The 26665-nt window shown below is 44.2% G+C and overlaps 1 protein-coding gene across 1 annotated transcript; it reads right to left on the reverse strand.

The window, feature by feature from the left end:
* Positions 1–14373: 14373 nt before the first annotated feature.
* On the reverse strand, positions 14374–25424 carry SHISAL2A (shisa like 2A). Its single transcript, XM_066624612.1, has 3 exons — positions 25243–25424; positions 14994–15139; positions 14374–14405 (listed from the first exon to the last, which is right to left on the reverse strand). Exons 1-3 carry the CDS (start codon positions 25422–25424, stop codon positions 14374–14376), a joined length of 360 nt encoding a protein of 119 aa, XP_066480709.1.
* Between the last annotated feature and the right edge of the window lie 1241 nt (positions 25425–26665).

Genomic DNA, 26665 nt, shown 5'->3' on the forward strand with positions numbered 1-26665 from the left:
TTCTTATTATTGTCAATTCCTTTAGACCCTTCATTAGATTAGATTAGATTAGATTAAACATTAGATTTTTAAACTATATTGAACTTTATTTTCTTGGAATTTTTTCTTGTTGAACTATCATTTTGATAAGTCTGCATTGCTCTGTGCAGGCAGATCAGACCTGGGAAGGGGGTTTGGATTTAGTGTGCACTGCCAAACCCACTCCCTCCCAGGACTGCACGTCCCCTGCACCATCTCCTCCCTGTTCCACCCCTCCCAGCTCTTTCCACACCCTATTCTATCCCAGTGGCGTCACTAGGGTTTGCATCAGCACCGGTGCAGGAGGTCAGCACATCGCCTCTGTGATGGACCTCCTCCCATGCAGTGGGCAGGGCAATGCTCCAGGCGGTGGACATGATAATGTACCATTGCCTCACCCCCGCTGGTTTTTTGGCTATAACTTTTGATAGAATAGAGATATTTAAACACGGTTTGTTTAGCTGAATTCTGCATGAAATTCTGCATTGATATATATGCTGAGATTTTATATATATATATATATATATATATATATATATATATATATATATATATATATATATATAACATGTATTATTCATAACATGTATGTATATATATATATATATATATATATATAAAACATGTATTATAACATGTTATATATATATTATATATATAACATGTATTTTGTGTGTGTGTGTGTGTGTGTGTGTGTGTGTGTGTGTAACATGTATTATTCGAAAATATCGAGATTTTAAAAATTTTGGTGAGTGGCGGTGTCATCCCCCCCTGTGCATGTCACCCAGTGCTTCCCGCTCACCCCACACCCTCCTAGTGATGCCACTGTTCCACCTCCCTGTGCTGGGCTTACCTGCTCTAGCAAGCTTCCCAATGTTCACTGGCACATGCGGGAGAGCTCCATCCTTCCTGCTGGCACGCTGGCTGATAGTACTGCCGCAAAGCACTTTATGGCTGCTTTGTTGGCTCCTTTCCAATACCTTTCTAACAGTACTAGCACAATGCTATGCATTATTTTACTCAGACGTAAATCCTATTGTGTTCACAGGCCTCACACCTATGAAAGAGTCTATGAGATTGCAGCCTAACAATACTGAATACGTTGTTGAACTTTTGTTATTGTAACTCGGCACTGAATAAGGCTTCTCACTTTGTTTCTCCTGTTACATGTACCATGAAAATCGCTAATAAGTTTTAAAGCAACCAGCATCTCTCATACAAAGGAATTGCAAGCACAAAGCAGTATATTCTGCTTGTTGAGAAAGAGATCAGGCACAGGTTTTTTGCTAAACAAAAAAGTATTTTTTTTAAGATTTGTTTTTCCAACTTCCTATTGATCTATCAGAAAGTCTTTGCTTCCTTCTTTTAAAGATCTATGACAAGGTATAAAATCATGAGCTTTCATCACTATAAAAGTAATTTCCTTCTCTCTAGTCTAAATAATATCAGTGTCTTTCCTCATAGCTTCCTTCTACAGTCTAAAGGCAAACTTCTTCCTTCTCATCTGAATTACCTGCTATATGATGTAGAGAACTTGGACTAGGTGAACACAAAATGTTAATCTTTCCCCCCCCAAGGCAGTTGTTCCCAAACTTTTTTATTTGGTGGCTCCCTTGACATACTGGGCCATTGGCCTTGGATTCCCATTAGGGCTACAATCCTATTCACTGTATAAGGTGGTGTGTTTTTCATGAGGATTCCACAGCTCCCCTGGCTAGTTTCTGTGGCTCCTTGGGGTTTGGGAACCACTGCCCTAAGGTTTGTCATTGCAACACTCCTTACTCAGTAACTTAGCATTGTCCTGTTTGTTTTTTTTAATTTAAGCCCAAATTTCATTTCCAATTATTCCTATCCAAGGCCAGTTTATAAGTTTCTTGCAAAAGAACCACTCTCCCCAAAAATTTTCTAGTTGCTTCCATAATGAGTTTTAATGGTCCTAATTGTCGGTTGTGAAATTCACTTGTAGGGCATAAAGAAAAAAAGAGGACTTTTATTTATAGTCAAACTAGGAGCCCAGTCCTATCCAACTTTCCAGTGCTGATGTAGATATGCCAATGGGGTATGCGCTGCATCCTGTGGTGGTGGGGCAGTCATGGAGGCCTCCTCAAGGTAAGGGAACATTTGTTCCCTTACCTCGAGGCTGCATTGCAGCTGTATCAGTACTGGAAAGTTGGATCGGATTGGCACGGTTCTGATAACAGCCTGATCCTGTTCAGATACTGGTGCAATACCACACCAATAGTGTACTAACACTGTTGCAACAAGGACTAAATGCCAAGCCTGTCCTGGCAAAGTAATGGTGCAGCCCTTCCCAGTGCCCATGTAAACACCAATGCAATGTGTTACCAATGGAGCAGTGTCCTGATGGCAGCATGTCATTGCCTTGGCATCAGCATGTGACCTCCGTTTGTCATTGCTGTGAAGTTGGTGCATAATCTGACGCTCAGAATATAAAGTCCACAACCCTGTGCAGAGTTCCGCACTGCAGCCAGCAGAGGTAAGGAACAACTTAGGTGCATAGAAAGAATCTCTGCCTGCTAACAAAAAGACACCAAGAATGATCCAGCCAAAGGTTTATTGAGCAGTATCTGCAACAGATCAGCATCTGAAAGAGAAACACACAGGTGGGATTGTCAAGCATTCTCCTCCCAACAGGGCTTTTATGCCATTGCAAGTCATATAAGAAAACAACCAAGTAACAGGTGCCGGTGAGTTCTGGTTGCACCAGTTGGTTCACGATCAGTTGTGGAGGCTGCAAAGCCACAGCGGCCTAACTGGAACAAGTAGGTCAGCAACTAGACCAAAGTGCACTAGGACCATTCAGGTCATTGCAGGCAGGCTGTGAGCTGCGGTGCCTCAGGGTACCTAAGCAAACTAACAGAGGAGCCAAGAAATGTTTTTAATTTTTAATGGGAACATGTATTTTTGAGGTTTTGGCCTATTTGGACCATGAAAAAGTGACTGATACACCAAGGGTGCCACGAACTAGAAAAGGTTGGAACGTTTGGCATATGTGTTAAGATGGATGAGGTTGTTTGTGCAAAATGCTCCCTCTGTGTGCCAAGTGTCACCATACTTCCCAACACCAAAATGCTTTTTTGAGAGACCAGAGAAATATAGCCTCATGCCGCAGATCTTGTTATCTGAGTTGTGGTCTCCCTAGCAGGGGATTATATGCTGGGATTGGTCTGCTGTGATTGGCAGCCAAATGTAGTCTCCATCACAGGGAAGGGAGTGGGGTGGGGTTGGCAGGAGGTGCATTTTTCTGCTGTTTTCGCCTTCCCATAGTTCCCTTTGGTGCACCAATTGTCATTGACTGACTGCTTTTCAGGTATTGGGATTATGTCTGTTGTCTAAGGAGGGGTTAGGGTATGGTGTATGCTGATTCTTCCACCTCCTTCACACATCCTGCCCCAATTCCTGTTTTGGCTTCTCCAGTGGTGGAGTTGTGCTGGCATCCAAAAGATATCTGAGCTACATTGAAGAGATACCTGAGCTGCATTTTTCTCATGTTGCACTGGTGCATATGGAGATGCACTGGCATATCTTGAGGCCAGGACTGGGTCTTAAGAGAATCAGACTATGTACAGACACATGGAAATAGGAGTGAATGCAACATTATTTGCTGTGGAGCCAGCACTTTCATCCCTCACCTTTCTTGGACCTCACAGTCTATCTTGATTGCTGTTCTTGCTTACTCCACCCCATTCTTCAGGCATGCTGTCCACTTTGATTTTACTATCATAGCACCTGACATGGTTCTCTGATTTAAAAAAAGTTTGCCAATTTATTTTGTAAGGTTTTCCCCTCCTACCACTTTTTTTACACTTTGAAATTCATTCATTCATTCAATTTATACTTTGCTTTTCTTTGGGATGGGCACCCAAAGTGGCCTGCACAATATAAAAATAATTAAATAAATGATTAAAACATGAAATCTGCCCTGACAATGGGAGGGAGTAGTTTCATAGCACAAGGGTCAGTCAGCTCAGTGCTGAAAGCTTCCCCAATGGTCCTTTTCTGTGGAATTGCCATCCTTTATACTTTCAGTTCTTTTTGGGGCAACCAAATAATATTGTGTTCTTTCCCTGTTCTTCTTTCATTCCTTTTGAGACATCATTTATTCAAAATGTTTTGGAAAAAGGAACAGTACAATCACAACAGGGGTAGATAACTTCACTACTGTTTCATCCCTTCCCTCAATTGCTTGCTACTTGCTTGCAGACACTTGATACTTATTGAGGTGGGACACAAAGACTGAGCAGACAACTCATCACATCTGCAACAACTCATCTGCAACTCATCTGCAACAACTCATCACAAGTCACATATCTCCTGCTCTTCCCTGGGCTCTGGAGATATTTGCACACCATACAGAAGCCACCTAGTAACTTTGGAAATAGCAAGGAATTAGAAGACTGATATTTCTGCAGCAGCTACTACTGATGAGCAGGATTTTCTGTGCATATTCCCACTACAGCATCAATTGAGTTTCCTACATTTTAGCTTGAGAATCTCCTTCTCTTCTGCAGCCTTGCCTTATCTGAAACTTCTGTTTTAATTGCACTTGTGGCCAATTCTGGAAAAGCAATGCCACAGATGTGCTTGAGAGTGGAAACACCCACTGTTTACAGCTCTGATCTGTAAAGGAGACAGTTTGTGACTTACACAAGAACTCTCCAGTCAGCAATGTGTAAATGTGGATTCTTCTCAAATGAGAAAAACAGGTTCCCCCTGAACACAGTTGGGTGGACAAGGACGGAATGTGTGTTGCAAATGTGGTGAGGACACTTCTACAGCAGACACCCTGCTGAATTGTTGTACATTTGTATAGATCCTCACAGAAGCTATTCTGTGTGCACTTCCATGGTGACAAAGGGTGAGAAAACATCTCAAGAGGGTCATTGCACCAAGAAAATAGTTGTGCTATATCTCAAGAGACTGCCTCACTATTGAGATGGAAGTGAATTTATGAAGCTGAGTTCTAAGAAGATGGGAACAAAGAATGCTAAACCATGTTGCATGGCTAGAAACCATGGTGCAAGTTCTTACCCATGGTTAGCACAAAATATAGTTTTGGTTTAGGTCTGACCGCAACCCATGTTTCTTGTAATTTCTTTGGCCACTGCCAGTTAAAATAGGCAATCCTGAAGTAAAAGAATCAAAGGCAGCTTCTTACCTTGCCATGAATGCAATACCATCGTGTGAGGATAAATAATTCCATCAGCAAGATGACAACAGGTGTAGCTTAGTGCCTGAGAGGTGTAGTTGTAAATTTGAAGCATCTGGTTACAAGTCGAAGGGCCAAATCCTAACCCACTTTCCTGCACTGGCATAGCTATGCCAATGGGGTGTGGGCTGCATCCTGCTGTTGGGGAGCACTCACAGAGGCCTCCTCAAAGTAAGGGAATGTTTGTTTCCTTACCTAGGAGCTGCATTGCCCTAATGTCAGTGCTGGAAAGTGGGTTAGGATTGCGCCCTAATTCTGCCAGTTGCTCCCAACATGTTCTTAGATGATCCACTGACCATCCCAAAACCCCATCCTTCTTCTGCAATATGGAAAAAGTTGAACTGACCTATTGAACAATGTTATTGTTAATACTGTCACATTTCTTTTATTTATATTTCACATTACTCCCCTTGCTCCAGGGAGCTCAAGGTGGTTTACATAGTTCCATCTTTTTGCCCTTTCCAGCACTGACATAAGGACAATGCAGCTCTGAGGTAAGGGAACAAACATTCCCTTACTTTGAGGAGGCCTCTGTGAGTGACACCCAACTGCAGGATGTAGCACATGTCCCATTGGCACTGCTATGCCAGTACTGGAAAGCACTGACATAAGGGGTTAGGATTGCACCCTAGGCTGAGAGAGAGTGACTGGCTCAAGGTCATCCAGGAAGCATCATGGCTGAACAAGGATTTGAACCTGGATCTTCTAAGTCTATGTCTTATTCCCGAACTACTACACCTCTTGATTAACATGCTGTTGAAACAGCTGCACAACTTGCAAATTAACACTGGAAGTCTGATTTAGGCAGACAATTTCTGAAATAACATGGTCGATAAGTCACTCCAGAAGACACAAAGACAGTTTGTGATGTTTGCCAGCTTTGAAATGCAATTAGTTAGCAAGTCAATTAACTAAATTAGCTGCTATCAACCAAACCTATAAGACTCTGGAAGCTTCCTGGGGGGAAATGCACTCACAGAGCTTCGGCTTACTACTTGCTCAATTTTGTTACATCTTTGTTTTCTTTGCTTTCTCTGCCATTGACATTAGTAGCCACTCCCACTCACAGTAGCCTCCCTCCTCAATCCCCACTTCTGCAAGCAGCAGTCACTTGTCATCTCTGATGGCTCACACTATTTTCATTGGTTCCTATGGGAAAAGGAGTTTTAATTTATGCATTTTTGATATATGTGCAGATTTCTGAGAATGCAACCCCCTCATAAATAGAGAGGTGCCTGTATTACTGAGAATGTACTCGAAGCACTCTTAAAGAATTGCATAAATGCAAACACTCTTTTGGCCCAGTCCACCTGGGCAGGGTGATGGCGGTGCGCCTCTTCTGCTGGTGCCAACTGCTGTAAAGTAGTCTGCAGCATTTCTAAAAGGTGCTCTGGCAGTGAACAAAGCCGTGTGCTGCTAGCGGGAAGGCTGGAACCTTCTTGCACATTCCAGAGCAGCACAAAGATGGCAACAATGGAGAAGATGGTGGAAGAGGTGAGAGGAGCAGGGGAGGGTGGAACAGGGGCAGAGGGCGAGACAGGGTGCTATGGGCAGATCGAGACTGGGAAGGGGGAATTTTCGCAGCAATGGTGGCCGCCAAATCCTAAGCCCCTTCCCGACCCAGTCCCACAGAATGGGTTTACGCAGACCTGTGCCAGCTATTCAGCTAGCACAGATTCAAGTACACATCCCCACTCATGCAGGCTTACCCCCAGGTAAAGGAATGATTGTTCCCATACCCAGAGGAGACCTCTGCAGTTGCCCTCTGCAGGATGCAGCGTTAGCCATTTTGGTGCCACTGCATCAGCAGGGAGTGGGGAACAATAGGATAGTGACAACAAATTCCACAGACTATTTATGCACTGTGTAAGAACATAAGAACAACCCCACTGGATCAGGCCATAGGCCTCTAGCTTCCTGTATCTCATAGCAGCCCACCAAATGCCCCAGGGAGCACACCAGATTACAAGAGACCTCATCCTGGTGCCCTCGCTTGCATCTGGCATTCTGACATAACCCATTTCTAAAATCAGGAGGTTGCGCATACACATCATGGCTTGTACCCCGTAATGGATTTTTCCTCCAGAAACTTGTCCAATCCCCTTTTAAAGGTGTCTAGGCTAGACGCCAGCACCACATCCTGTGGCAAGGAGTTCCACAGACCGACCACACGCTGAGTAAAGAAATATTTTCTTTTGTCTGTCCTAACCCGTCCAACACTCAATTTTAGCGGATGTCCCCTGGTTCTGGTATTATGTGAGAATGTAACAAGCATCTCCCTATCCACTCTGTCCATCCCCTGCATAATTTTGTATGTCTCAATCATGTCCCCCCTCAGGCGTCTCTTTTCTAGGCTGAAGAGGCCCAAACGCCGTAACCTTTCCTCATAAGGAAAGTGCCCCAGCCCCGTAATCATCTTAGTCGCTCTCTTTTGCACCTTTTCCATTTCCACTATGTCTTTTTTGAGATGTGGCGACCAGAACTGGACACAATACTCCAGGTGTGGCCTTACCATCGATTTGTACAACGGCATTATAATATTAGCCGTTTTGTTCTCAATACCCTTCCTAATGATCCCAAGCATAAAATTGGCCTTCTTCACTGCCGCCGCACATTGGGTCGACACTTTCATCGACCTGTCCACCACCACCCCAAGATCTCTCTCCTGATCTGTCACAGACAGCTCAGAACCCATCAGCCTATATCTAAAGTTTTTATTTTTTTGCCCCAATGTGCATGACTTTACACTTACTGACATTGAAGCGCATCTGCCATTTTGCTGCCCATTCTGCCAGTCTGGAAAGATCCCTCTGGAGCTCCTCACAATCACCTCTGGTCTTCACCACTCGGAAAAGTTTGGTGTCATCTGCAAACTTAGCCACTTCACTGCTCAACCCTGTCTCCAGGTCATTTATGAAGAGGTTGAAAAGCACCGGTCCCAGGACAGATCCTTGGGGCACACCGCTTTTCACCTCTCTCCATTGTGAAAATTGCCCATTGACACCCACTCTCTGCTTCCTGGCCTCCAACCAGTTCTCAATCCATGAGAGGACCTGTCCTCTAATTCCCTGACTGTGGATTTTTTTCAGTAGCCTTTGGTGAGGGGCCGTGTCAAACGCCTTCTGAAAGTCCAGATATATAATGTCCACAGGTTCTCCCACATCCACATGCCTGTTGACCTTTTCAAATAATTCTACAAGGTTCGTGAGGCAAGACTTACCCTTACAGAAGCCATGCTGACTCTCCCTCAGCAAGGCCTGTTCGTCTATGTGTTTTGAGATCCTATCTTTGATGAGGCATTCCACCATCTTACCCGGTATGGATGTTAGGCTGACCGGCCTATAGTTTCCCGGGTCCCCCCTCTTTCCGTTTTTAAAGATAGGCGTGACATTTGCTATCCTCCAATCTTCTGGCACCGTGGCCGTTTTGAGGGACAAGTTGCATACCTTAGTCAAGAGATCTGCAACTTCATTCTTCAATTCCTTAATAACTCTTGGATGGATGCCATCAGGGCCCGGTGACTTATTGATCTTTAATTTATCAATGAGGTCTGAAACATCTTCTCTTTTAACCTCTATCTGACTTAACTCCTCGGTTAGGAGGGGCCGTTCGGGCAGAGGTCTTCTGCCGTGAAGACTGATGCAAAGAACTCATTTAATTTCTCTGCCATCTCTAAGTCTCCTTTTATCTCCCCTTTCCCTCCCTCACCATCCAGAGGGCCAACCGCTTCTCTGGTGGGTTTCCTGCTTCTAACATATTTGAAGAAGCTTTTATTATTCCCCTTAATGTTGCTGGCCATGCGTTCCTCATAGTCTCGCTTGGCCTCCCGTATCACCTTCTTACATTTCTTTTGCCAAAGTTTATGTTCCTTTTTATTCTCCTCATTAGGGCAAGTAAAAAAGTATCTCCATTTGTCTCCATGTGTATCTCCATGTGTATCTCCATGTGTAAAAAAGTATCTCCATTTGTCCGTTCTATATCTCCTTCCTAATCAGTTTCATTATATGACCCTTGGTTCTAGTACTGTGAGAGGGGAAAAATCTTTTCTATATCTACCCTCCAACTAAATTTTATTTCTAGATGGGTCTGAATGAATGCATTGCTTTCCACTTCTGACCTCTAGGTTCCTGAGGCTCAAGGTGTTGGAAGGTGAGGGTTATTCTCTAGGTGCTGAATGTGTTCTTGGTTCTTAAAATGTCAGCCATTCCCAAAACCCTCTACATCATAACTCAGACCAAGGAGAAAATTTCAGTTCTTTACTATTTCTAAATAAGCAGATTACAACTGTTCAATCACACTTGCAAATGAAAGGAACATATATTCAATCATGATAAAGCAGACTTATGAATAAATATTAAAGTAACAAAATTCATAACTTATTCATAACTCATATGAATAAGAGGTGTCAATTTAACCATGGAGATTCAAGGCAGACCTAGTTTAAACTTGACAAAGAGCCTATCATAGTTACTGTCTGATAGAGTAAAATAAAGTCCTATTCATAAATACATTTCAAATCAACCTAGTTACAGTTGTCATAGTTACCAAATGTGCAATGAGTGACCAAGCCTTCATCATTCTTTACTGTATAAAGACCAGAAATTAATGATCCAATGTTCTGAATACAAGTTCATCTCAAATTTGGAGTTTTCTTTAGCCCAAACCAGTTTTGTGAACTTGAAATTTCTGCTGCTGCATCTGTAGTTGCTAACCATCTTCACCTCAAAACAGAAATCAGAGTCTATTTCTTCTGGTTCATTGGTGGTCATCCTTATATTGGCTGTCGATATCTTTAGCATAAGTCATTGTTTCTTTTCCGCACCTGCTGCTTCAGAAGGTAGATGTAGCATCGGTTTGGCCTAAAGTTCCAACAAATCAACTCTTTTACCATAGGTATGATGATAATCCAAAAATGCATCTCTCTTGCATGGGAGCTACTTCATCCTCTGAAGATAGACTAAGAATTCTTTCACACTCAGGTTGTCACATTAGCCTTTGTTCAACATCCGTGCTGAGACCTCTCTCTGTCCCTCATAAGAAAAGCAATACAATATGGCAACATAGTTATCTCTGAGATGGTTGGAGTAAGAATCCATTCCATCTAGTACAGGACTGGGACAAAGGGGAAAAACTAAGTGGAGGATTCTGGAAGAAGGAGCAAAGAGTAAATTGTTCTGACTTGAAATGAGTAAAGGAGGTTGCTAGACTCAGCAGACTTTTACAGCCCAATCCTACCTAACTCCCACATAGTGATGCAGTGGTGCCAATGCAGTATTCACTGAATCCTGTGGGGGAGTTTTAGCCTCAGGATAAGCTCCTGACGGCCCAGTGGATCCACTTGGACCTGCACCAGGAAAATCTCTGGCATAAGTCTGTGTTGACCCATGAAAGTGGACCAGGCCCAGGAAGGGGTTTAGGATTTGGTGGGCACCACTGCCACCAAACCTGACCTGGGTCCAGTTTGCCCTCTGCCCTGCTCACCTCCATTCACCCCACCCATGCCACATTTCACCCCTTCATCCAACCTCCTACACAGTCTTACCTGCCCCAGCAGGCACCCCTGGTCCATTGTCACACAGACCCAGCCGCTTGCCACTTCTGGCAACACCTAGGCCAAGCTCTCTGGCATTGTCATATTTGCAACATCCAGAACGCAACATGCGTTCCGGCAGCAAAACCACTGGATAGGATCATGCCATTAGTAATTTCCAGCTCTGCTAAATCCTGATCCAACATGTAGCGGGAAATCAGGATTAACTCTTTTGTTTGTTTTTTAAATTGCAATCAACATGTTCTTCTAGGAACAACCATTGAATTCCTCTGAGAATCATTTTGGTTGATATGGAGCCAGCAGGATAAAGAAAAAGACATAAAACAAGAAATTAAAATGAAAAGCAACAAATTTAAGTACAAGAATACTAAGGACAAGGATATTCGGGGGTAAACCAATTCTATTAATCTTGAATAGAGGAAAAATTGCTCTGACTTGTTTGATTTTCCTAGAGGACCTGAAGCAGGGCCTCCACTCCCTGTTGGAGATCAATGGGGCGGGGGAAGCTAAGCCTCCCCTTGTGGCATGTATACTGTGGGTATACTGCAAGTATGATTCTGCTAGTACAGTGGTTCTCACACATTTAGCACTGAGACCCACTTTTTAGAATGAGAATCAGGACCCACCAGCAGTGATGTCATGACCAGAAGTGACATCATCAAGCAGGAAAATTTCTAACAATCCTAGGTTGCAATCCTACCCACACTTACCCAGGAGTAAGTCCCATTTACTACCATTGTTAAAACAATGTACTTGTTAAAAGTACAGGTCCACAACATTTCCCCAAATGCAGTCACATACTATGGTAGCATCAAATCTAATAGATTAAAAATAAAATATGGAAATGAATGGGGACCCACCTGAAATTGGCTCGTGACCCACCTAGTTGGTCCCAACCCACAGTTTGAGAAACACTGTGCTAGTGTGTATCCTAAAGTAAGGAAGGGGAATCAGAACTGATCTCAAAAGGCTGCCTGGTTCAGGGATGTATGCTGGTGATCCCTCAGAGTTGAACTGCAAAGTCTATTTTAAGGTTTGTCAGGCTTGGGATGGATAGACTAATTTGGGCGACTAGACCCCCTTTTCAGGGTTGGTGGGGGAAAACCAGGGATCAATGAGAGGTACCTCTGGTTGAGGTCAGGGTCCTAATGCCCAAGGAGGAAGCAACAGTTGCATCTGTCTCCTCCAAGGTAAAAAGGGAGGAGATTTATTCAGATAGGAACTGCTGCAGGATATATGTTGGATATTTGCAATCAATAAAAGTGACCCATTTCATAACAAAAGCTGCTCTTGTCTCACATCATCAATTTGAGTAATGAACTTGGGAGTATCATTCATATATGTCAAGCTGCTGTTCATCATCATCCTCACCATCAGTTTTTTTTTAAAGCAGGAAAGTTCAGTGGAACATGGGACCTAAAGGTAAAGCAGTGTAGCTTGTCTGAAAGTGAAAAAAAAACAAGCTGGGATGTGGTCATCTAAAGACCACTTTAAAGAGAATAAAAATGCAGCTCAAATTGTTTTCACTCTTATGTAAGCTGCTTTGGGCAGTGAGTGACATTTCAGTTGGTTCCATCTATAGGGCAAGTGTCAATTCTATTTATAGGTTAGATGGCTTACACAATATTTGAATTTTCAGTCTGGCTGCTTACCCTGTCTCAAAATGTGGGAAATGGAGGCTCTGAAAACAGCATCTAACAATAAATAACTCTTTTTGTCTTTTGTTTTACAGCATGTTCATAGGAATCCCAGTACATCCACCTTTGAATCCCACGTACCATACTTTGGATCTGATATCCTGACCTGGTTTCACAAGTGGCCAAACTACATGTTTTATTAAGCCTTTGATTTGGGTTGACATACTGTACTTAGTTTTTATAGTTTAAATAATAGCTGTGGGGGGAGGTGAGATTAGGACTATGGTGAGGGGGGATTTAACACTTTGACCTGTCATTGTCCCAATCAGTGCTGAATTAACCTAGTAGAAATTGTAGCATGTGCTAAGAGCCCTGCATTTTCGAGGACCCTGAACTAAATGCTTGCAAGCTGGTGAAATTGACATCTCACGATTGGGAAACCCTGTTGTTTACATGTTGGGGGAGCTGCATGGTATGTAATCATTATGGATGTCATTCATAATATTATATGAATAAATAATTTTGTTCAAATTTAAACTTACTGTGGGCACAATCCCATTGTGCATCAGTGCTGTATAGCAAATGAAAAAAAGTGAATTACAGACCAACCCAAATAACGACTTTTGCCAGTACAGGCCCCCTGTGTTGGCTTCCGAGTGTCACAAATGTGCCGTAAAGCAGTTTACACCCACTCAGGAGCAGGCTACGCTGCCACAAGGACATGCATCAGCCTGCCGGTGCTGGATCCTGTCCCTGAACTGACTTGGGGTGCAATCCTGCCCTTCACTTGGGCCAACGCAAGTTCCTTGTGCCAGCCCAGGAGAATCGCAAACGTGCCGTAAAGCATGTTTGTGCCTCCTTGGGAGTAAGCCGCACTGGCACACAGAGGTGCGCTCACACACAAAGGCTGAATCCAGCCTCTGGCAGCTTGCTCAGCAATCCTTGCATCGGCCCAGCTGGACCAACGCAAGGCTCTGGGATGGGTGGGGAGGAGACAGGGAGGAAGTGGGAGGGAGGCATTCCGGGAGTGGACAGGTGGGGAGCGGGAGGCAGAACTGGGATCCAGCACTTATGCTGGATCCCAACCCCCGTTCCCAGGGAGTTTGGAGCGGCTTCAAGTTGCTCTGCTCTCCTCAGACTTGTGCCACCTCAGGAGATGGCACAAGTCCAAGGAGACCCATTGGAGCCAGGGTGCCTTACCCAGAGGTAAGGGGAAAAGTTTTCCCTTGCCTCTGGCTGAGCTGCTTTGGGACCCTATCCTGTGTTGGATACACAAGAGCACAAGCCTCTAGGGTTGCCTGTTCCAGCGCAGGGTAGGATTGCGCCCTAAGGAAGGTAGGTTTGCACCGAGCAGCACAGAGGGGAGAAAGAGGGTAGCGGAAGGGCATTCTGGGGGTGAGGAGGGGGCATGAGGGGGCATGAGGAGGGGGTGAGATCAGTGGCAGTAGCACATGCTGTATCCTAACCCCCGGCGGCCTTACAGAGGTGCTCGGTTTTGCACCCACTGGCTAAATAGCTGGAGCAGATCCAAGTAGCACCATACAGCAGGCTGAGGTGTTACATAGGGTAAGGGGGAAAATATCCCCTTAGCCTGAAGTGACCTCCAGTTGCCTCCCAACCTGCATTGGATATAGTGCAGGACATGTGGCGTGTCTGTACCAGTGCAGGTTGAGTTTGCACCCTTAGTTTACTTAGCTTATGTAAGTAAATAATTTATGTTTTAACATTTATGCTTTAAAAAAAAATATTTAGGGCCCCTTTACAACATTTGCTACAGACCCTGCATTAGCTTAATCCGGCCCTGGTTCCAATCCGGATTGGGCTACCCAATGGCTGATATGTGCCTTATGGCAAAAGCCGCCATTAGAGTAATGCAGTTTGGATTGGAGTGAATGCTGCTCTGGTTGCTTTCAGGACACACTAACTAACCTCTGCTACTAGGGAAGGAGGTCAAAGAAGGAAAAAGACACTGAAAAGAGAAGATGCAAAGAAACAACAAACATGTTTCACACATTTCCCACACAAACTTGCACCATCCCCTTCCAGTTCTAGACACTGTGCTGGTCAGTTTGTCACTCACATATGAATTTCCTAAGAGAGACAGAGGCAATAACTAATGGTGAGGTTAACTCCACCTAACCCAGCCTTTTCTGATTCTTATGACTTCTGACAATTTAAGAATCCACTCCCTCTCTTTTGCAGCCAGCACAATATGGAGACCTCTTTGTTGGCCTATGATTTCCCTGCTCCATTCAGCCACACTTATGCTGAATGACTAGTAAGACCCTGTGGACTTTTTGTTCTCCTGGGGTGCATCCCTTGCTGGACACTCTCTCTTCTCTTGATCCACCCATTCTAGGAGCAACTGCCAGAGCCATCTGTTCTTTGCAGGCTCAGTGGGATTATTCTTGATTTAGAGAGGCTTGCAGTGCTAGAACCTGAAGATCCCTAGTTCAAAGATACTTTAAAATTCAGGTAGAAAGGAAAGCTGGTTCTACTGAATTATTTTTACCAGAGGAAACTTCTGAAAATTCCTTGTTGAATAAGGTGATCTTACCTGCTGTTCGTAAACTTAAGTTTAATCCTGAATCCAGTTTGTTGCAGGGCTTCGTGTTGATAAACAAGTAACAGAGAACACACACAGTGATGATAAAAACCAGCAAGACCACTGCTGCGATTGACAAGCCAACAAGTGCTCCAATACTGAGAAAAGAAAAAGCAATGAAATTTAATGTGCTGACTAGCCCAAGAGCATTGTCAAATGCAAAGGCCTTGATTGGAAAGCAGAGAAAGTTATGTGCTTTTCATGAAAGAAGACAGATGTTTTGACAGCATGGGAATGTGCCTTGAATGTTCTCATGGGAACTGAGGCGTTTTGTAATTCATTATTGGACTGTGTCTGACTTTATTTAGACATATAGACCACATCCAAGGTGCTTTACTGTGCTGTCTACTGAGTTTGACATTGTTCTTAGCTAAATATGTATAAATCAGGAGACTAGGCTTTGAAGCAGATGCAATTCAATACATGTAAGATTGATTTAAGTGAAGTCCTTCTCTTTGCCTTTTTTTAAAAAAAAGATTTGTGTGGGAATGCCTGCATATTCCAAGGTATGAAGCTTGGAAAACAATGAGAAACCTTGTTTTCAACCTTGTTTTCAATTATTTAAACATCATTTTCATTTTTCTGAGCAGGAACTGAAGCTGAGAAACATTTGTCTCAGATTTGTGACTGAATAGAAATCTGAATCCAAATCTCCAAGGTCTATATATAACATACTAATCTCTGGCTCAAGTCTATTAAGAGAACTAAGGGATAGCCACAGAGAGTAGGGGCACTTCTACACTGCTTTTGCAGGAAATGGGGATGCTGCAACAGGGAGGCACCTAAACTTCTCATGAAGATTGTGGGAATCACTATGCTAATTGCTTCTATTCCAGGTAGGATAAAATCCTGATCCTATCCTTGAGAAATGCCATTGTATCTTCATGTATGCTAGCACAAGGACGCACCTGCCAATGTAGAAGTCCACCTGCTGATGGACACACCATGGACACTATGGTTCATTGGAAAAACACCAGGCTGATGTCACTCAGATGCCACCTATCTCCACTGGCAGAGAAGTCAAAACAGGGAGACTGGGGTGTGATGTGAAAAAGATGCAGGAGGGACATATTAGGGAGGAGGAAGGGTGGATATACACTATAACCTCATCTCTCTGCAGATAATGGACATGCCCCCTCTGCCAGAAAAATGCTACTCCAGTGGCTGAGCTGGTGTAGATAGGAGTAACCCCCTAAGGAACATTGGGGAAGGAAAAACACCAGAAAATTGTACCTCCTGCCACCCCTGCCCTGCCCACTTACTTTTGACAGCGCATAGGATACAGATCACACTTGGCAACCAATCACACCACACTCACCCCCTACTACAGCCCCTGCCAGAGAAATTACAGATCAGATTATCAGGTGCACAGCATTTGTCTATACTTCTCTGGTCTTTCAAAGGGGAATTTTATGTGAACGATGGTGAAAGGACATGTACCACACAACTGAAGCATTTTGCACAGTCTCTTGTCCCTCACAGTATGTATGGCAAGATCATTCATTAACTCTTGTCTTCTCAGAATTCTTCTTACAAGTTGTCAGAATCCCCCTGACTTACCTGGGGGAGACCCAGGGGGAACACACTGCCTGCAGGTAAAGGCAGAAGCTGGCCTGTCTGTGAGCCAGGACTTGCTGGGAGTCCAGAAGTCCCAGCAGGTGGGGAGAAGGACCAGGGTGACGCAATCCCCTTCCCCCCCCCCCACTCCTTGCTGAGGCCCTGATGTCCGGGTCGTTGCTCCTGGAGATGGAACCCCCAGTGCCCCACTGCTGTCTCTCACAACTCGGGAGAGTCCCCCGCAACCCGGGGCCCCACACAAGTATTCTGCCCAAGGAGGATTCTACACAAAAACACTCAAGAGAATCTTCTACCTCACCATTCCAACAGGGGAAGGACAATGCATCCCACACAGATAAGCAAAGGGGTGGATGGATGAGGAATTTCATGCCACAATGTACTGCTGCTGTATATCTGCCTCATATCTCTAACCTCTCACCTTCTGACCCCTCAAGATTATCACGTGTCTCTGCCATCAATTGGGTTGACTAATCATTCTTTTCTTTAGCAACAGCTAAGAGCAGGGAGCTTCTACTCCCTTTTGGCAAATGCTAGGCACTCCAACATACTACTGCTACTGCTACTACTGTTACTACTGCTGAACAAACACTCATCTGAATCCCTTTTGTTTTTCAGACTGAACCTGAAGAAACAAGGACTGAACCTTTGTTTCCTTCTTATAAAGTCCTGTACCTTCCCCTGCTCTAGCAAGCAGATGAGAACCATCTCTCTTTCCAGCAAGATGTCTTGAGGTTTCTCTCCCAGCAGGAACCTCTATTTTTGAACAGGACCAGCTCTCTCACACTCTAATAAGGTGTGCGCTGAGGTTTTTCCTCCACTTTTTGTCACTTTTAAACTGGTGTCCATGCTGTGCTTGGAGGTTTTCTTTCACCTGTAAGAAAGCCTCCTCCATTTTGGGTGTTTTCCTCCTCTGGAAAATAGAATTTTACACCCCTGCATTGCTGCTCACAAAAGACTTTGCACTCAAATTTTGCAGATGACTATGATAGGTGATTCCCCCCCCCCTTTTTATCTTCATAGCAGCTCTCTCTCTCTCTCTCTCTCTCTCTCTCTCTCTCTCATCCCCCCAAAGCTTACTCTCTCTACCTAACTCCTAATTTCCAAAAGCTATTTGCAAGTATCTCTCTCTTACTATTTTTAAACTCTGTAACGGATTTCTTAAGCAAAGTACCTGAAATTAAATGTTCCTTCTACTGGAATCTAGATTTCTTTAATAAACTCTATCTTCTTTGAAAAAGCTCTGTCATGTGGTTACTGTTAGCCTAATTTTGAGGCACTTTGAGATTGCTTGCACCACTCATTCATGCCAATGATCCAAAATATTGTCACACTGCTGAATTTGACCTCACTTGCTAATTTCCCCAATTTCAGTTATCTGTGTATGTGTGCATGACACGTGTAAGACACCTGTGTACATGTAAATGAGCAGTGTTGGCAACAGATTGCTGGAGAATGCAGGCATAGCAAGTAGTATCAGTGCACAACTGGTGTGGCACTGCAAGAATGGGCTTAGGATATGACAGATGCCATGCCAACACTCGTGCGACATCAGCACAGCACCCAAACAAGACTGAGTCAGAAGAAGACCAGCACAGGTTTCACAGTAATGGGTCATGCCAAAATAGTTACACTGTGTCCAAACTTCACATTAGTTAGCATCTCCATCCTGAAACTGCTTTTTCAGATATAGTTGATGCTGCTGCTGGAAGCAATGTTCTGAAGCATCCCAGCTCTTTCAGGCTGGCCAACATTTTGCTTCGGTTTGCTTTTTGGTTTAACTTCTCCACTTCTCTGACTGCTACCAGCAATCTCTTCCCTACTATTTGGCTTCACTTGGTCAGTTTCCTCTGCTTAGTCAGGTACTTTAACACTATGTCAGTATTATGAGAAGTATGCCTAGAAAAATCTCAGGCATGACAAATCTCATTGTGTAAAAAATATAGTACTCTTTGCTCTACTCTTTGCTCCAGTTTATCCTGTGTGCAGGGAAGGCAGATAGGATATCACTGCAGGCCAGTGGCATACCAAGCATATTTGACATATAGACCACTCTCACTGACCAGTCTTGGCCACTCAAAGCCATGGGTAGACTTCCACATCGAAACTCACACACCCACCCATAGTGGAGGCCAGGACCACTGGCTGTTTGAGGCTAAGGGTAGATGTGGTCTCCACCTCAAGATACTCTGGGTTAAGTCCAAGTCTACCCAATATTCAAAGCAACACAAGCACACCCTTACTGCTAGCACTTGGGGCAGACCACCCCCATCCCACCCTTGGTATGCCACTGCTGCAAGCTTAATGCCCCACTGTACAAAAGTGTGTTCCTTTTTTCTAAGGAGATTCTCAAATTTGGAAACTTGGAATTCTGTGGGTGCAATCCTAACTTGCACTGGAACAGGCAAGCCAGGAGGCTTGCGCTGTATCCAGTGCAGGATTGTAGCCAGCAGCAGCTTAGCCAAAGGCAAGGGGAAACTCTTCCCCTTACCCCTAGGTAAGGGCCACTTGTGCCTATGGGTTTCCTCGGACTTGCACCACCTCCTGAGGTGGCACAAGTCCAAGAAGAGTGGAGTGGCTTGAAGCCCAGGGGTGGGAGTTCAGATCCAGCATAACTGCCGGATCCCAGCCCCCCCTCCCGCTCCCCGCCCCCTCCTCCCTCCCTCCTCCCACCCAGGAACGCCTCCCTCCCTCATCCTCCCCGCCCCCCACTCACACCTACTTTTTGTCCTTGCGTTGGCTCGTCTGAGCTGACGCAAGGAGCTGGGGGAAGCTGGCGCGGAGGCTTCCATCAGCCTCCGCAAGCCGGTGCTTCTGTGAGTGCCGGCCTGGCTTCCTCCCGAGGAGGTGCAAATGTGCTTTACGGCATGTTTGTAACCCTCCCAGGCCGGCCCAAGTCCCAGTTAGGTGTGTCCCTGTGTGTCACATGGCAGACATTAATGTTTTCATGTTTCATCCCACTGGTACATTAGTCTGGACGTGGAGGACTGTAATACATCAATGGAAGTCTAGGGCCACGCTAGTAGCTTGGTATATAGTATTCAGTATTTTTACTATTTTGGGGTACAGCATTATATTTCTATATGAGATAGGATTCTAATTTACATAAAGTAATGAAAGTCATGAGTACAAATCTTTTATTACACAAACAATTTTTAAAAACAATGAACTTCATTCATTTAAAAAATATTCATTTCAAAATCTTACATGAAAATCTAGACACTTTCCTAAAAGTGTATTTTTAGGAAGAAATAATGCAATCATAGTGGCCTTAATTAAAATAACTGTACTGCCCTTTAGAACCCTCATGAAAGAAAATATAAATCATGTGTTCTGCCGGCAAAATGCACTATCTGGAGTGCATGTCCTGGCCAGTGGCGTCACTAGGGTTCGCGTCACCCGGTGCAGGATGCCAGCGTGTCACCCCCCCTTGCAGTGGGCAGGGCAACACCCCAGGTGATGGGTGTGGTGATGTACCATCACTCCGCCCCCACTGGTTTTTTGGCTGTACCTTTTGATAGAACAAAGATAGAACACATTCTGCATGAAATTACATATTGATTGATATATAACATGCTGGTATTATTACTCCAAATGGTGATTTTAGTGATTTTGATCACTAGTGGTGTCACACACACACACGCGCGCGTGCACGCACCCCCAGGTGTCAACTTACTAACACCTTATTGCAGCAGTTCTCAAACTTTTAGCACTGGGACCCACTTTTTAGAATGACAATCTGTCCAAGACCCACCAGAAGTGATGTCATGGTGGAAGTGACATCATCAGGCAAATTAAAATAAATAAGAATAAATAATTAAAGAAAAACATAATTAAATAAGCAGAAGGCAGCCCTGTTCCACCAAGTGAATTTCCTCTGTAGCCTGCCTGCAATAACACCCCCTGCCCAAATTAGTAAGGTTTTCAGTCCCATCTAGTGCCCAGTTCAATTTAAGAACTTCTGTTTAAACCGGATCACTGTCAGAATCTACCTGGCTTTGCAAGTCTTAAAAAGGTTCACCTTATCAGCTGAAGCCTCTGTTTTGATCCTTTTTAGTAGGGGGGGGGGGGAGGCTGCCTTCTGGAGCATTTGTTGAGCTCCAGTTCCATCAGATCAGGACCATTCTAGCGGCTTCACATTCCCCTTTGCTTGGCCTGACCACCAGCCAAGGCACGTTTGCTTACTCATGAGTAAACACGACCGTGAGGCTTAGTTTCGCTTTCCATAGGGCTCAATACATTTATCTGCTTGGAGGGAGGGACTTCCTTCTCAGGTGTTTTTGGGGGCTGCAGTAATTGGATCAGGACCATTCTGGTATCACTGGATTCCTCTCAGCCTGCCCTTTCCGACAGACTAAGGGAAGTTTGCCTACTCACAAGTAAACATGCGATATGGTTCAGTTTCACTTTCCATAGGGCTCCATGTATTTTTTGTTCTATGGTTTTTTAGCCATAACTTTTGATAGAAAGGAGATATTTCACTCTGGTGTTTTGCATTGCATTCTGCTCGAAATTCCACATCCAATGGTATATAACATGATGGGGTTGCTCCTAACCACCGCAATTTTAGCACGTCACCCCCCAAGTGCGCGTCACCCCCCCGTGTGCATCACCTGGTACAGTCCGCACCCCCCGCACCTCCCTAGCAATGCTACTGGGCCTGGCTGCTGCTAGAAGCTGTAAGTGGCCAGGTACCCAGGTCTACACGGTGACAGACAGCAGATGCCCACTGCCTCAGGTAAACCACACAGGGGCCAGGAGGGAGCAGAACAGGATGGGGGTTAGTGGCGGACATGCACCCAGAGCAAAGCTTCGCGATGGTGCCCCCCCATGGGCCATTGCCGCCCCATGTGCAAATCCACCCCCCTCACTCACCTGAGGGTCACAGAGCCTCACGCAACCCCAGGCTGCATCAGGGAAGCTTCCTGAGGCTTCCCCGACACTATAAACTGAGCTTCCGGAAAAACAGAAGCACAGTTTCTGACCCCGTCGGGAGCCTCAGAGAGGCTTCCATGGGGTCCTAAAGGCTAATGCCCAGGGCATTTGCCCCATTCAATATAATGAGAGGTCCGCCATTGGTTGGGGGTGGGCAGGACAGGGAGGAGATGGGTCGGGGAGAATGACTGATCCACAAAGGGAGCACGTTCAGCAGCAGCAGTGCCTGCTAAATCCTTATTCCCTTCCTGGGCCTGATCCACCTTAATATGTTAATACAGACTTGTACCAGTGATACTGCTGGGCAGTTCCAAGCTGACCAACTGGGCCAATAGGATCTTCCTTTGTGGGAAGGGAGCAAGTGTTCCCTTACCCCAAGATGACTTCCTGAGACCAGGATTCAGCAGAGGTCATGTTGGTGCTGCTGCATTGCCATGTGAGGAGTTAGATAGGATTGGGCTGTTAGCTGCAGAAGTAACAACACTTCTCTTCAAATATAAAACCATTAAAATAAATAAAAAATGTTAACCACATTTAGTAATAGTTCTTCTTTCTTTATAAAAATGATTGATGAATAAAATTGTCCTAGTCATTGAGGGTAAATATGAGCATGAAGATCCAGAGTAAATCAACAATTAATACTGAAGCAAATGTATTAAATGCAATCCTTCATTGATACTGCTCTATCTTACCCCAGATGATGGCACAAAGAATGGAAAAAGGTGGCATATGTAATTGACAAATAATTATCTATATAAGCTATATATTTTTGATACATAACTGGCAAGGAAATGTTAGCTCAGGTTCCACTTTCACAACAGGCAAAGATGTGAAAGATTGCTCAAGCTAGTTCAAAAAGAAAGTTGAATGACATTAAGATGAGAAAAATGAAAGGCTGCAAAAAGCAAAAGACAAAGGGATGTGAGTGGCCAAGGAATTAATGTGTAGAAAAAAAACACGGAACCAATAGAAAGATGAGTGGAGAAGACAGGGTGCTGAGGAAAGAGTGAGATGGAGTGCTGAGAAAATGGGGTGTGTGTGTGTGTGTAAGAGGCTGAAGAAAGCAGAGACATCCCCAGATGCTGAACGAGCTGATGTCACTACCTCAGGAGGCTTATGGATCCTAATGGATTTCTGATGGCTCTAGGGGATTTTCCTACTGCTTTTGTTGGTGACCCCGCTGAGGGCTTGGTTGACCTCTGGAACAGGGAAATGACCAGGGCTTTTGACACAGTTGTTCCTGATTGCTCTCTGCTCTTCTGTGAAGCAAAATGAGTTCCCTGGCTTTCTGGGAAGCTGAAGGCAACAAAGTAAAAAAATAGGCTGCTAGAACGATGCTGGTGAAAAACATATGATGGTGGTGAAGAACTTGCAATGAATCTGACTGAAGATGGGCCAGATCTTACTTTAGAGATTTCTCCCCGGTAGTGATGGCTACAGAAGAAATGTTCTTCTCTGTCACCACTGTTTCTGCACAAAGTCACTCAGTGGAACTGTTTTGAGTGATTCAAATCCTATTACAACTTGGGCCCCAAGGCAAAGAAACTGACTTCTTGTGACCAATTTGTAAGACACATTACAGATAAACGTGCTTGCATTTGCCACAGCTTGAATACCAATTTGGTAATACAGTACTGTACCTCTAGGTGCAACTACTTGTCCTGTGATTATGGAATTCTTTTTCAGTTTGTTCAGCTTGAGGTCATGACAGGATCCTTGGATGCTTTTCAATCATGCCCAAATTTGTCTCCCGTCACCTTTGTTTTGCTTAATATCCAGTCTGAAAAAGAGTTCTGGGAAACTCTAAGATTTGCTCAGTAGTTAAATCCAACACTCACTGATCACTGAAATTCTTCTTTCAGTTCAACAGTTTACACTGTAAATTGTAAGTGCAACAGCTTACAGCCTAACAATTTTAAAGAAAAATAGGTAGGGGATGTAACTGGTGGATGCACTTTAGCTCATCATAATCTGAAAAGTGTTCCTTACAATTCACAAAGATAAAAAGTGGAGAATCTTAAATTGCACAAAACTGGACAATTGCTGAAATACTGCTGGCAAGTATCAATTTTGTCTCTCATTCCTAGTCTCCACTATAACTGCAAGTTACATGCAAATTGAGTAATAAACCTCTGATGCTATTTTTGTTTAAGAAGACATAACTAGGGATGGGGATTTGAGGCATTTAACCTTTTCCCTACCAGATATTTTTCCACTATAAATTGTCTCCCAAAGTGCTTTTTCCTACATGCTTTTTCCCAACCATGGATGCATGGTTGCAAGGGTAAACATGAGAAGAGAGAAGAAAAAGAGAAATCTTCTCTTCTATCTGGAGAAGAAAAATCAATTGTTAAGTGGTTCTACTCAAAATGGCTTTTTTCCAAAGTTACTTTTCTTTAAATAAAAATTGTATGGGATCTGATCAATGAAGTATTATGCTCAGTTAGCAGTTATGGATAAGCAGAAAAAAAATGTAAACAGACCTCATAGACATAAGCCACTGAAAATACATATACTGGTATGAAAGTACATATGCTGGTATTAGAGCCAATATTAACTTTATTTCCCGGGCAAATAGCATGTGTTGGGCAATTTAGATTTGGACAGTGAGGGATAGAGAGGTCAAGTTTATAAGGAAGGGCTGTCATTCAGTGGCAGAGCACATGCTTTACATGTTAAAGATTCCAGGTAAAACCTCTGGCAGCTCCAGGTTTAGCAGAGAGAAATTCTTGTCTGAAATCAGGGACAGCTGCCACTGATTTGCCTTGTCAATACTGACCTAGAAGGACCAATAGCGTGATTCAGTATAAGACTGTTTTCTAAGTCACTTCTATGCCTTAGCTTCAGTCTGGTCCCGTGCAACTGCCACCTATATGATGTGTCTGCAAATCAAGTTCTTGCCAAGGACATTAAATTGAGGACATTTCTGCACAATAGTACAGCTCTAGTTTGGATGGCACAGCCACTACTCCCTGGTTCTATTCTCTCTGTCACTATTATTACTCATCACAGCTGCCACTCAATCAGAAAATATGCATTGGAAGAGAAGGAAAATCCATTCTTTTGTCACCTGGTCCTGAATTGTTGTGAGATTTTTAAAACAAATGATTAAGAATACTTTGTTTCATATTTATCCATATTGAGCATGCACCTCTGGATGCTCATGCTGTAAATTTATCTCACCTGGGGCTGGGGGAAAGAGAGAACAGTCCTACTCTAGCTGTTTTACTGCCAACCATTATACAGTGTACACTTAAAGCCAGCATAAAAAATTCAAACTCACAGCAAAATCCTAGGCATTCATGAATTGGTTTAGAACACCTCTCTTACAAATTATATTTAAATTATCCATTTGTACAATATCATGACTCTGGTTGGCCCCTGTGGAGCAGAGTTCCACTATTTCCAGGATTTAATTTCTGATGGAATTCAGTGCCAAGGTTCAGCACAGAAACGTGCAAATCATGCAGTAATGATACCATCTCTGAGCACACGCAGAGTACCATGCATTTGCGTTTCCGTAATCGTGACACATCTGAATTATGAGAAGGGGCTACTGCTTCTAGGCAATGACTTCTTTTTAAGGAATCATGGGTGCGTGCCCTCCCCAAAAGCCCTGGCAATGTGGTGGTCTAGTCACTCCCCATTGTTCTCCGCCAATGTCCACCAGCCTGCTGCTGTTCAGTCTCACCTGAGCCACCACATGTAGTTGTGCTCGTAGGGGAAGAAGCTGTTTGGATCATCGCAACAATATTTGTCGTCCTGGAAGCCGCAACAATAGATCGCGCTCGCCTCTCCATCCTCCCGTGGGCAGCTAAAAGCGCTGACCAGCACCTTGTCGGTGTTCATATAACTCGTGCAGTCTGCGCTCATGGTGCAATCCGCGCTGGCTGGTCCACAGTCCTGGAGTGTGGTTGCAAAGGGGCTCCTGCTGCTGCGCTCAGCCCTTCTCTGCAACCGGCGAAAACAAATCGGCGGCACGGCGACCAAGGGCTCGAGTGCAGTGCAGTGACCAGCGGCCAGGAAAGGTGATGAGAGCACTTCAAAGGGAGAACCGTCACCCGCAGCAGACGCCAGCTCTCCTCTCTGTGTTTGGCAACGGGGAACCAGTCATGGGCTCGCTTGCTCCGTCTCCTAGTGCCACACCTCCTGGGTCAGAAACCCCACCTCTCTTCTCCAGTTCAGTCTCATCGAGGCTTCCAGCCAGTGTCAACAGTACGCAGCAATTCTGTGAAGATGAACGAAAGAAGCATTTACATACAGGACTCTCTTAGCAGGAAATGCTGCTGTTCTTAGCACGTAAGGCGCTCTTCATATTGGATATATGGTTCTGACCTGTCTGAGAAAGATCAGGAGAGAGATCTTGGGGTCCTTGTGGACAGCTCAATGAAAGTATTGACCCAAAGTGCGGCAGCAGTGAAGAGGGCTAATTCCATGCTTAGGATCATTAGGAAAGGCATTGAGAATAAGACAGCTAATATTGTAATGCCATTGTAAAAAACGATGGTAAGGTCACACCTGGAGTATTGTGTCCACTTCTGGTCGCCACATCTCAAAAATAGTGAAGATGGAAAAGGTGCAAAAGAGAGCAACCAAAATGATTACTGGGCTGGAGCACCTTCCCTATGAGGAAAGGTAAAAGCGTTTGGGCCTCTTCAGTCTAGAAAAGAGGCGCCTGAGGGGCGACATGATTGAGATTAAATTTTGTTGTATCACACATTTGTTGGAAGAATTCAGATGACTACAAGAATGAGAAAAGGAGAGGGGGGAATCCCAATACTTTACTTCATGAGAAGTTAGGGAAATAATTTTTCATTCAGTGTGTTCTGCGTTTTCTTCTCAACCATGTTTTTCTTATACTTTACTCTGTACAATGCAATGACTAAAAAGTTTAAGTAAAATGTTCAGAAAGTAAATATTATCTCTTTATTACACTTCATAACATTTATGTGTACAACACTCACATAATGTACATAATGTACAACAACACACACTCCAGAAGGGTGCAGCAGTGGCGTAGCTAATGAACGTGTAGCCCAGTGTAGAGTTCAAAATGATGCCCCAGAAGTGATGTCACAAATGGAAGTGACATCACACTTGGGCTTTTAAAAAGC

This window comes from Tiliqua scincoides, chromosome 4 (genome assembly GCF_035046505.1).
Source record: "Tiliqua scincoides isolate rTilSci1 chromosome 4, rTilSci1.hap2, whole genome shotgun sequence".
Classification (NCBI taxonomy): domain Eukaryota; kingdom Metazoa; phylum Chordata; class Lepidosauria; order Squamata; family Scincidae; genus Tiliqua; species Tiliqua scincoides.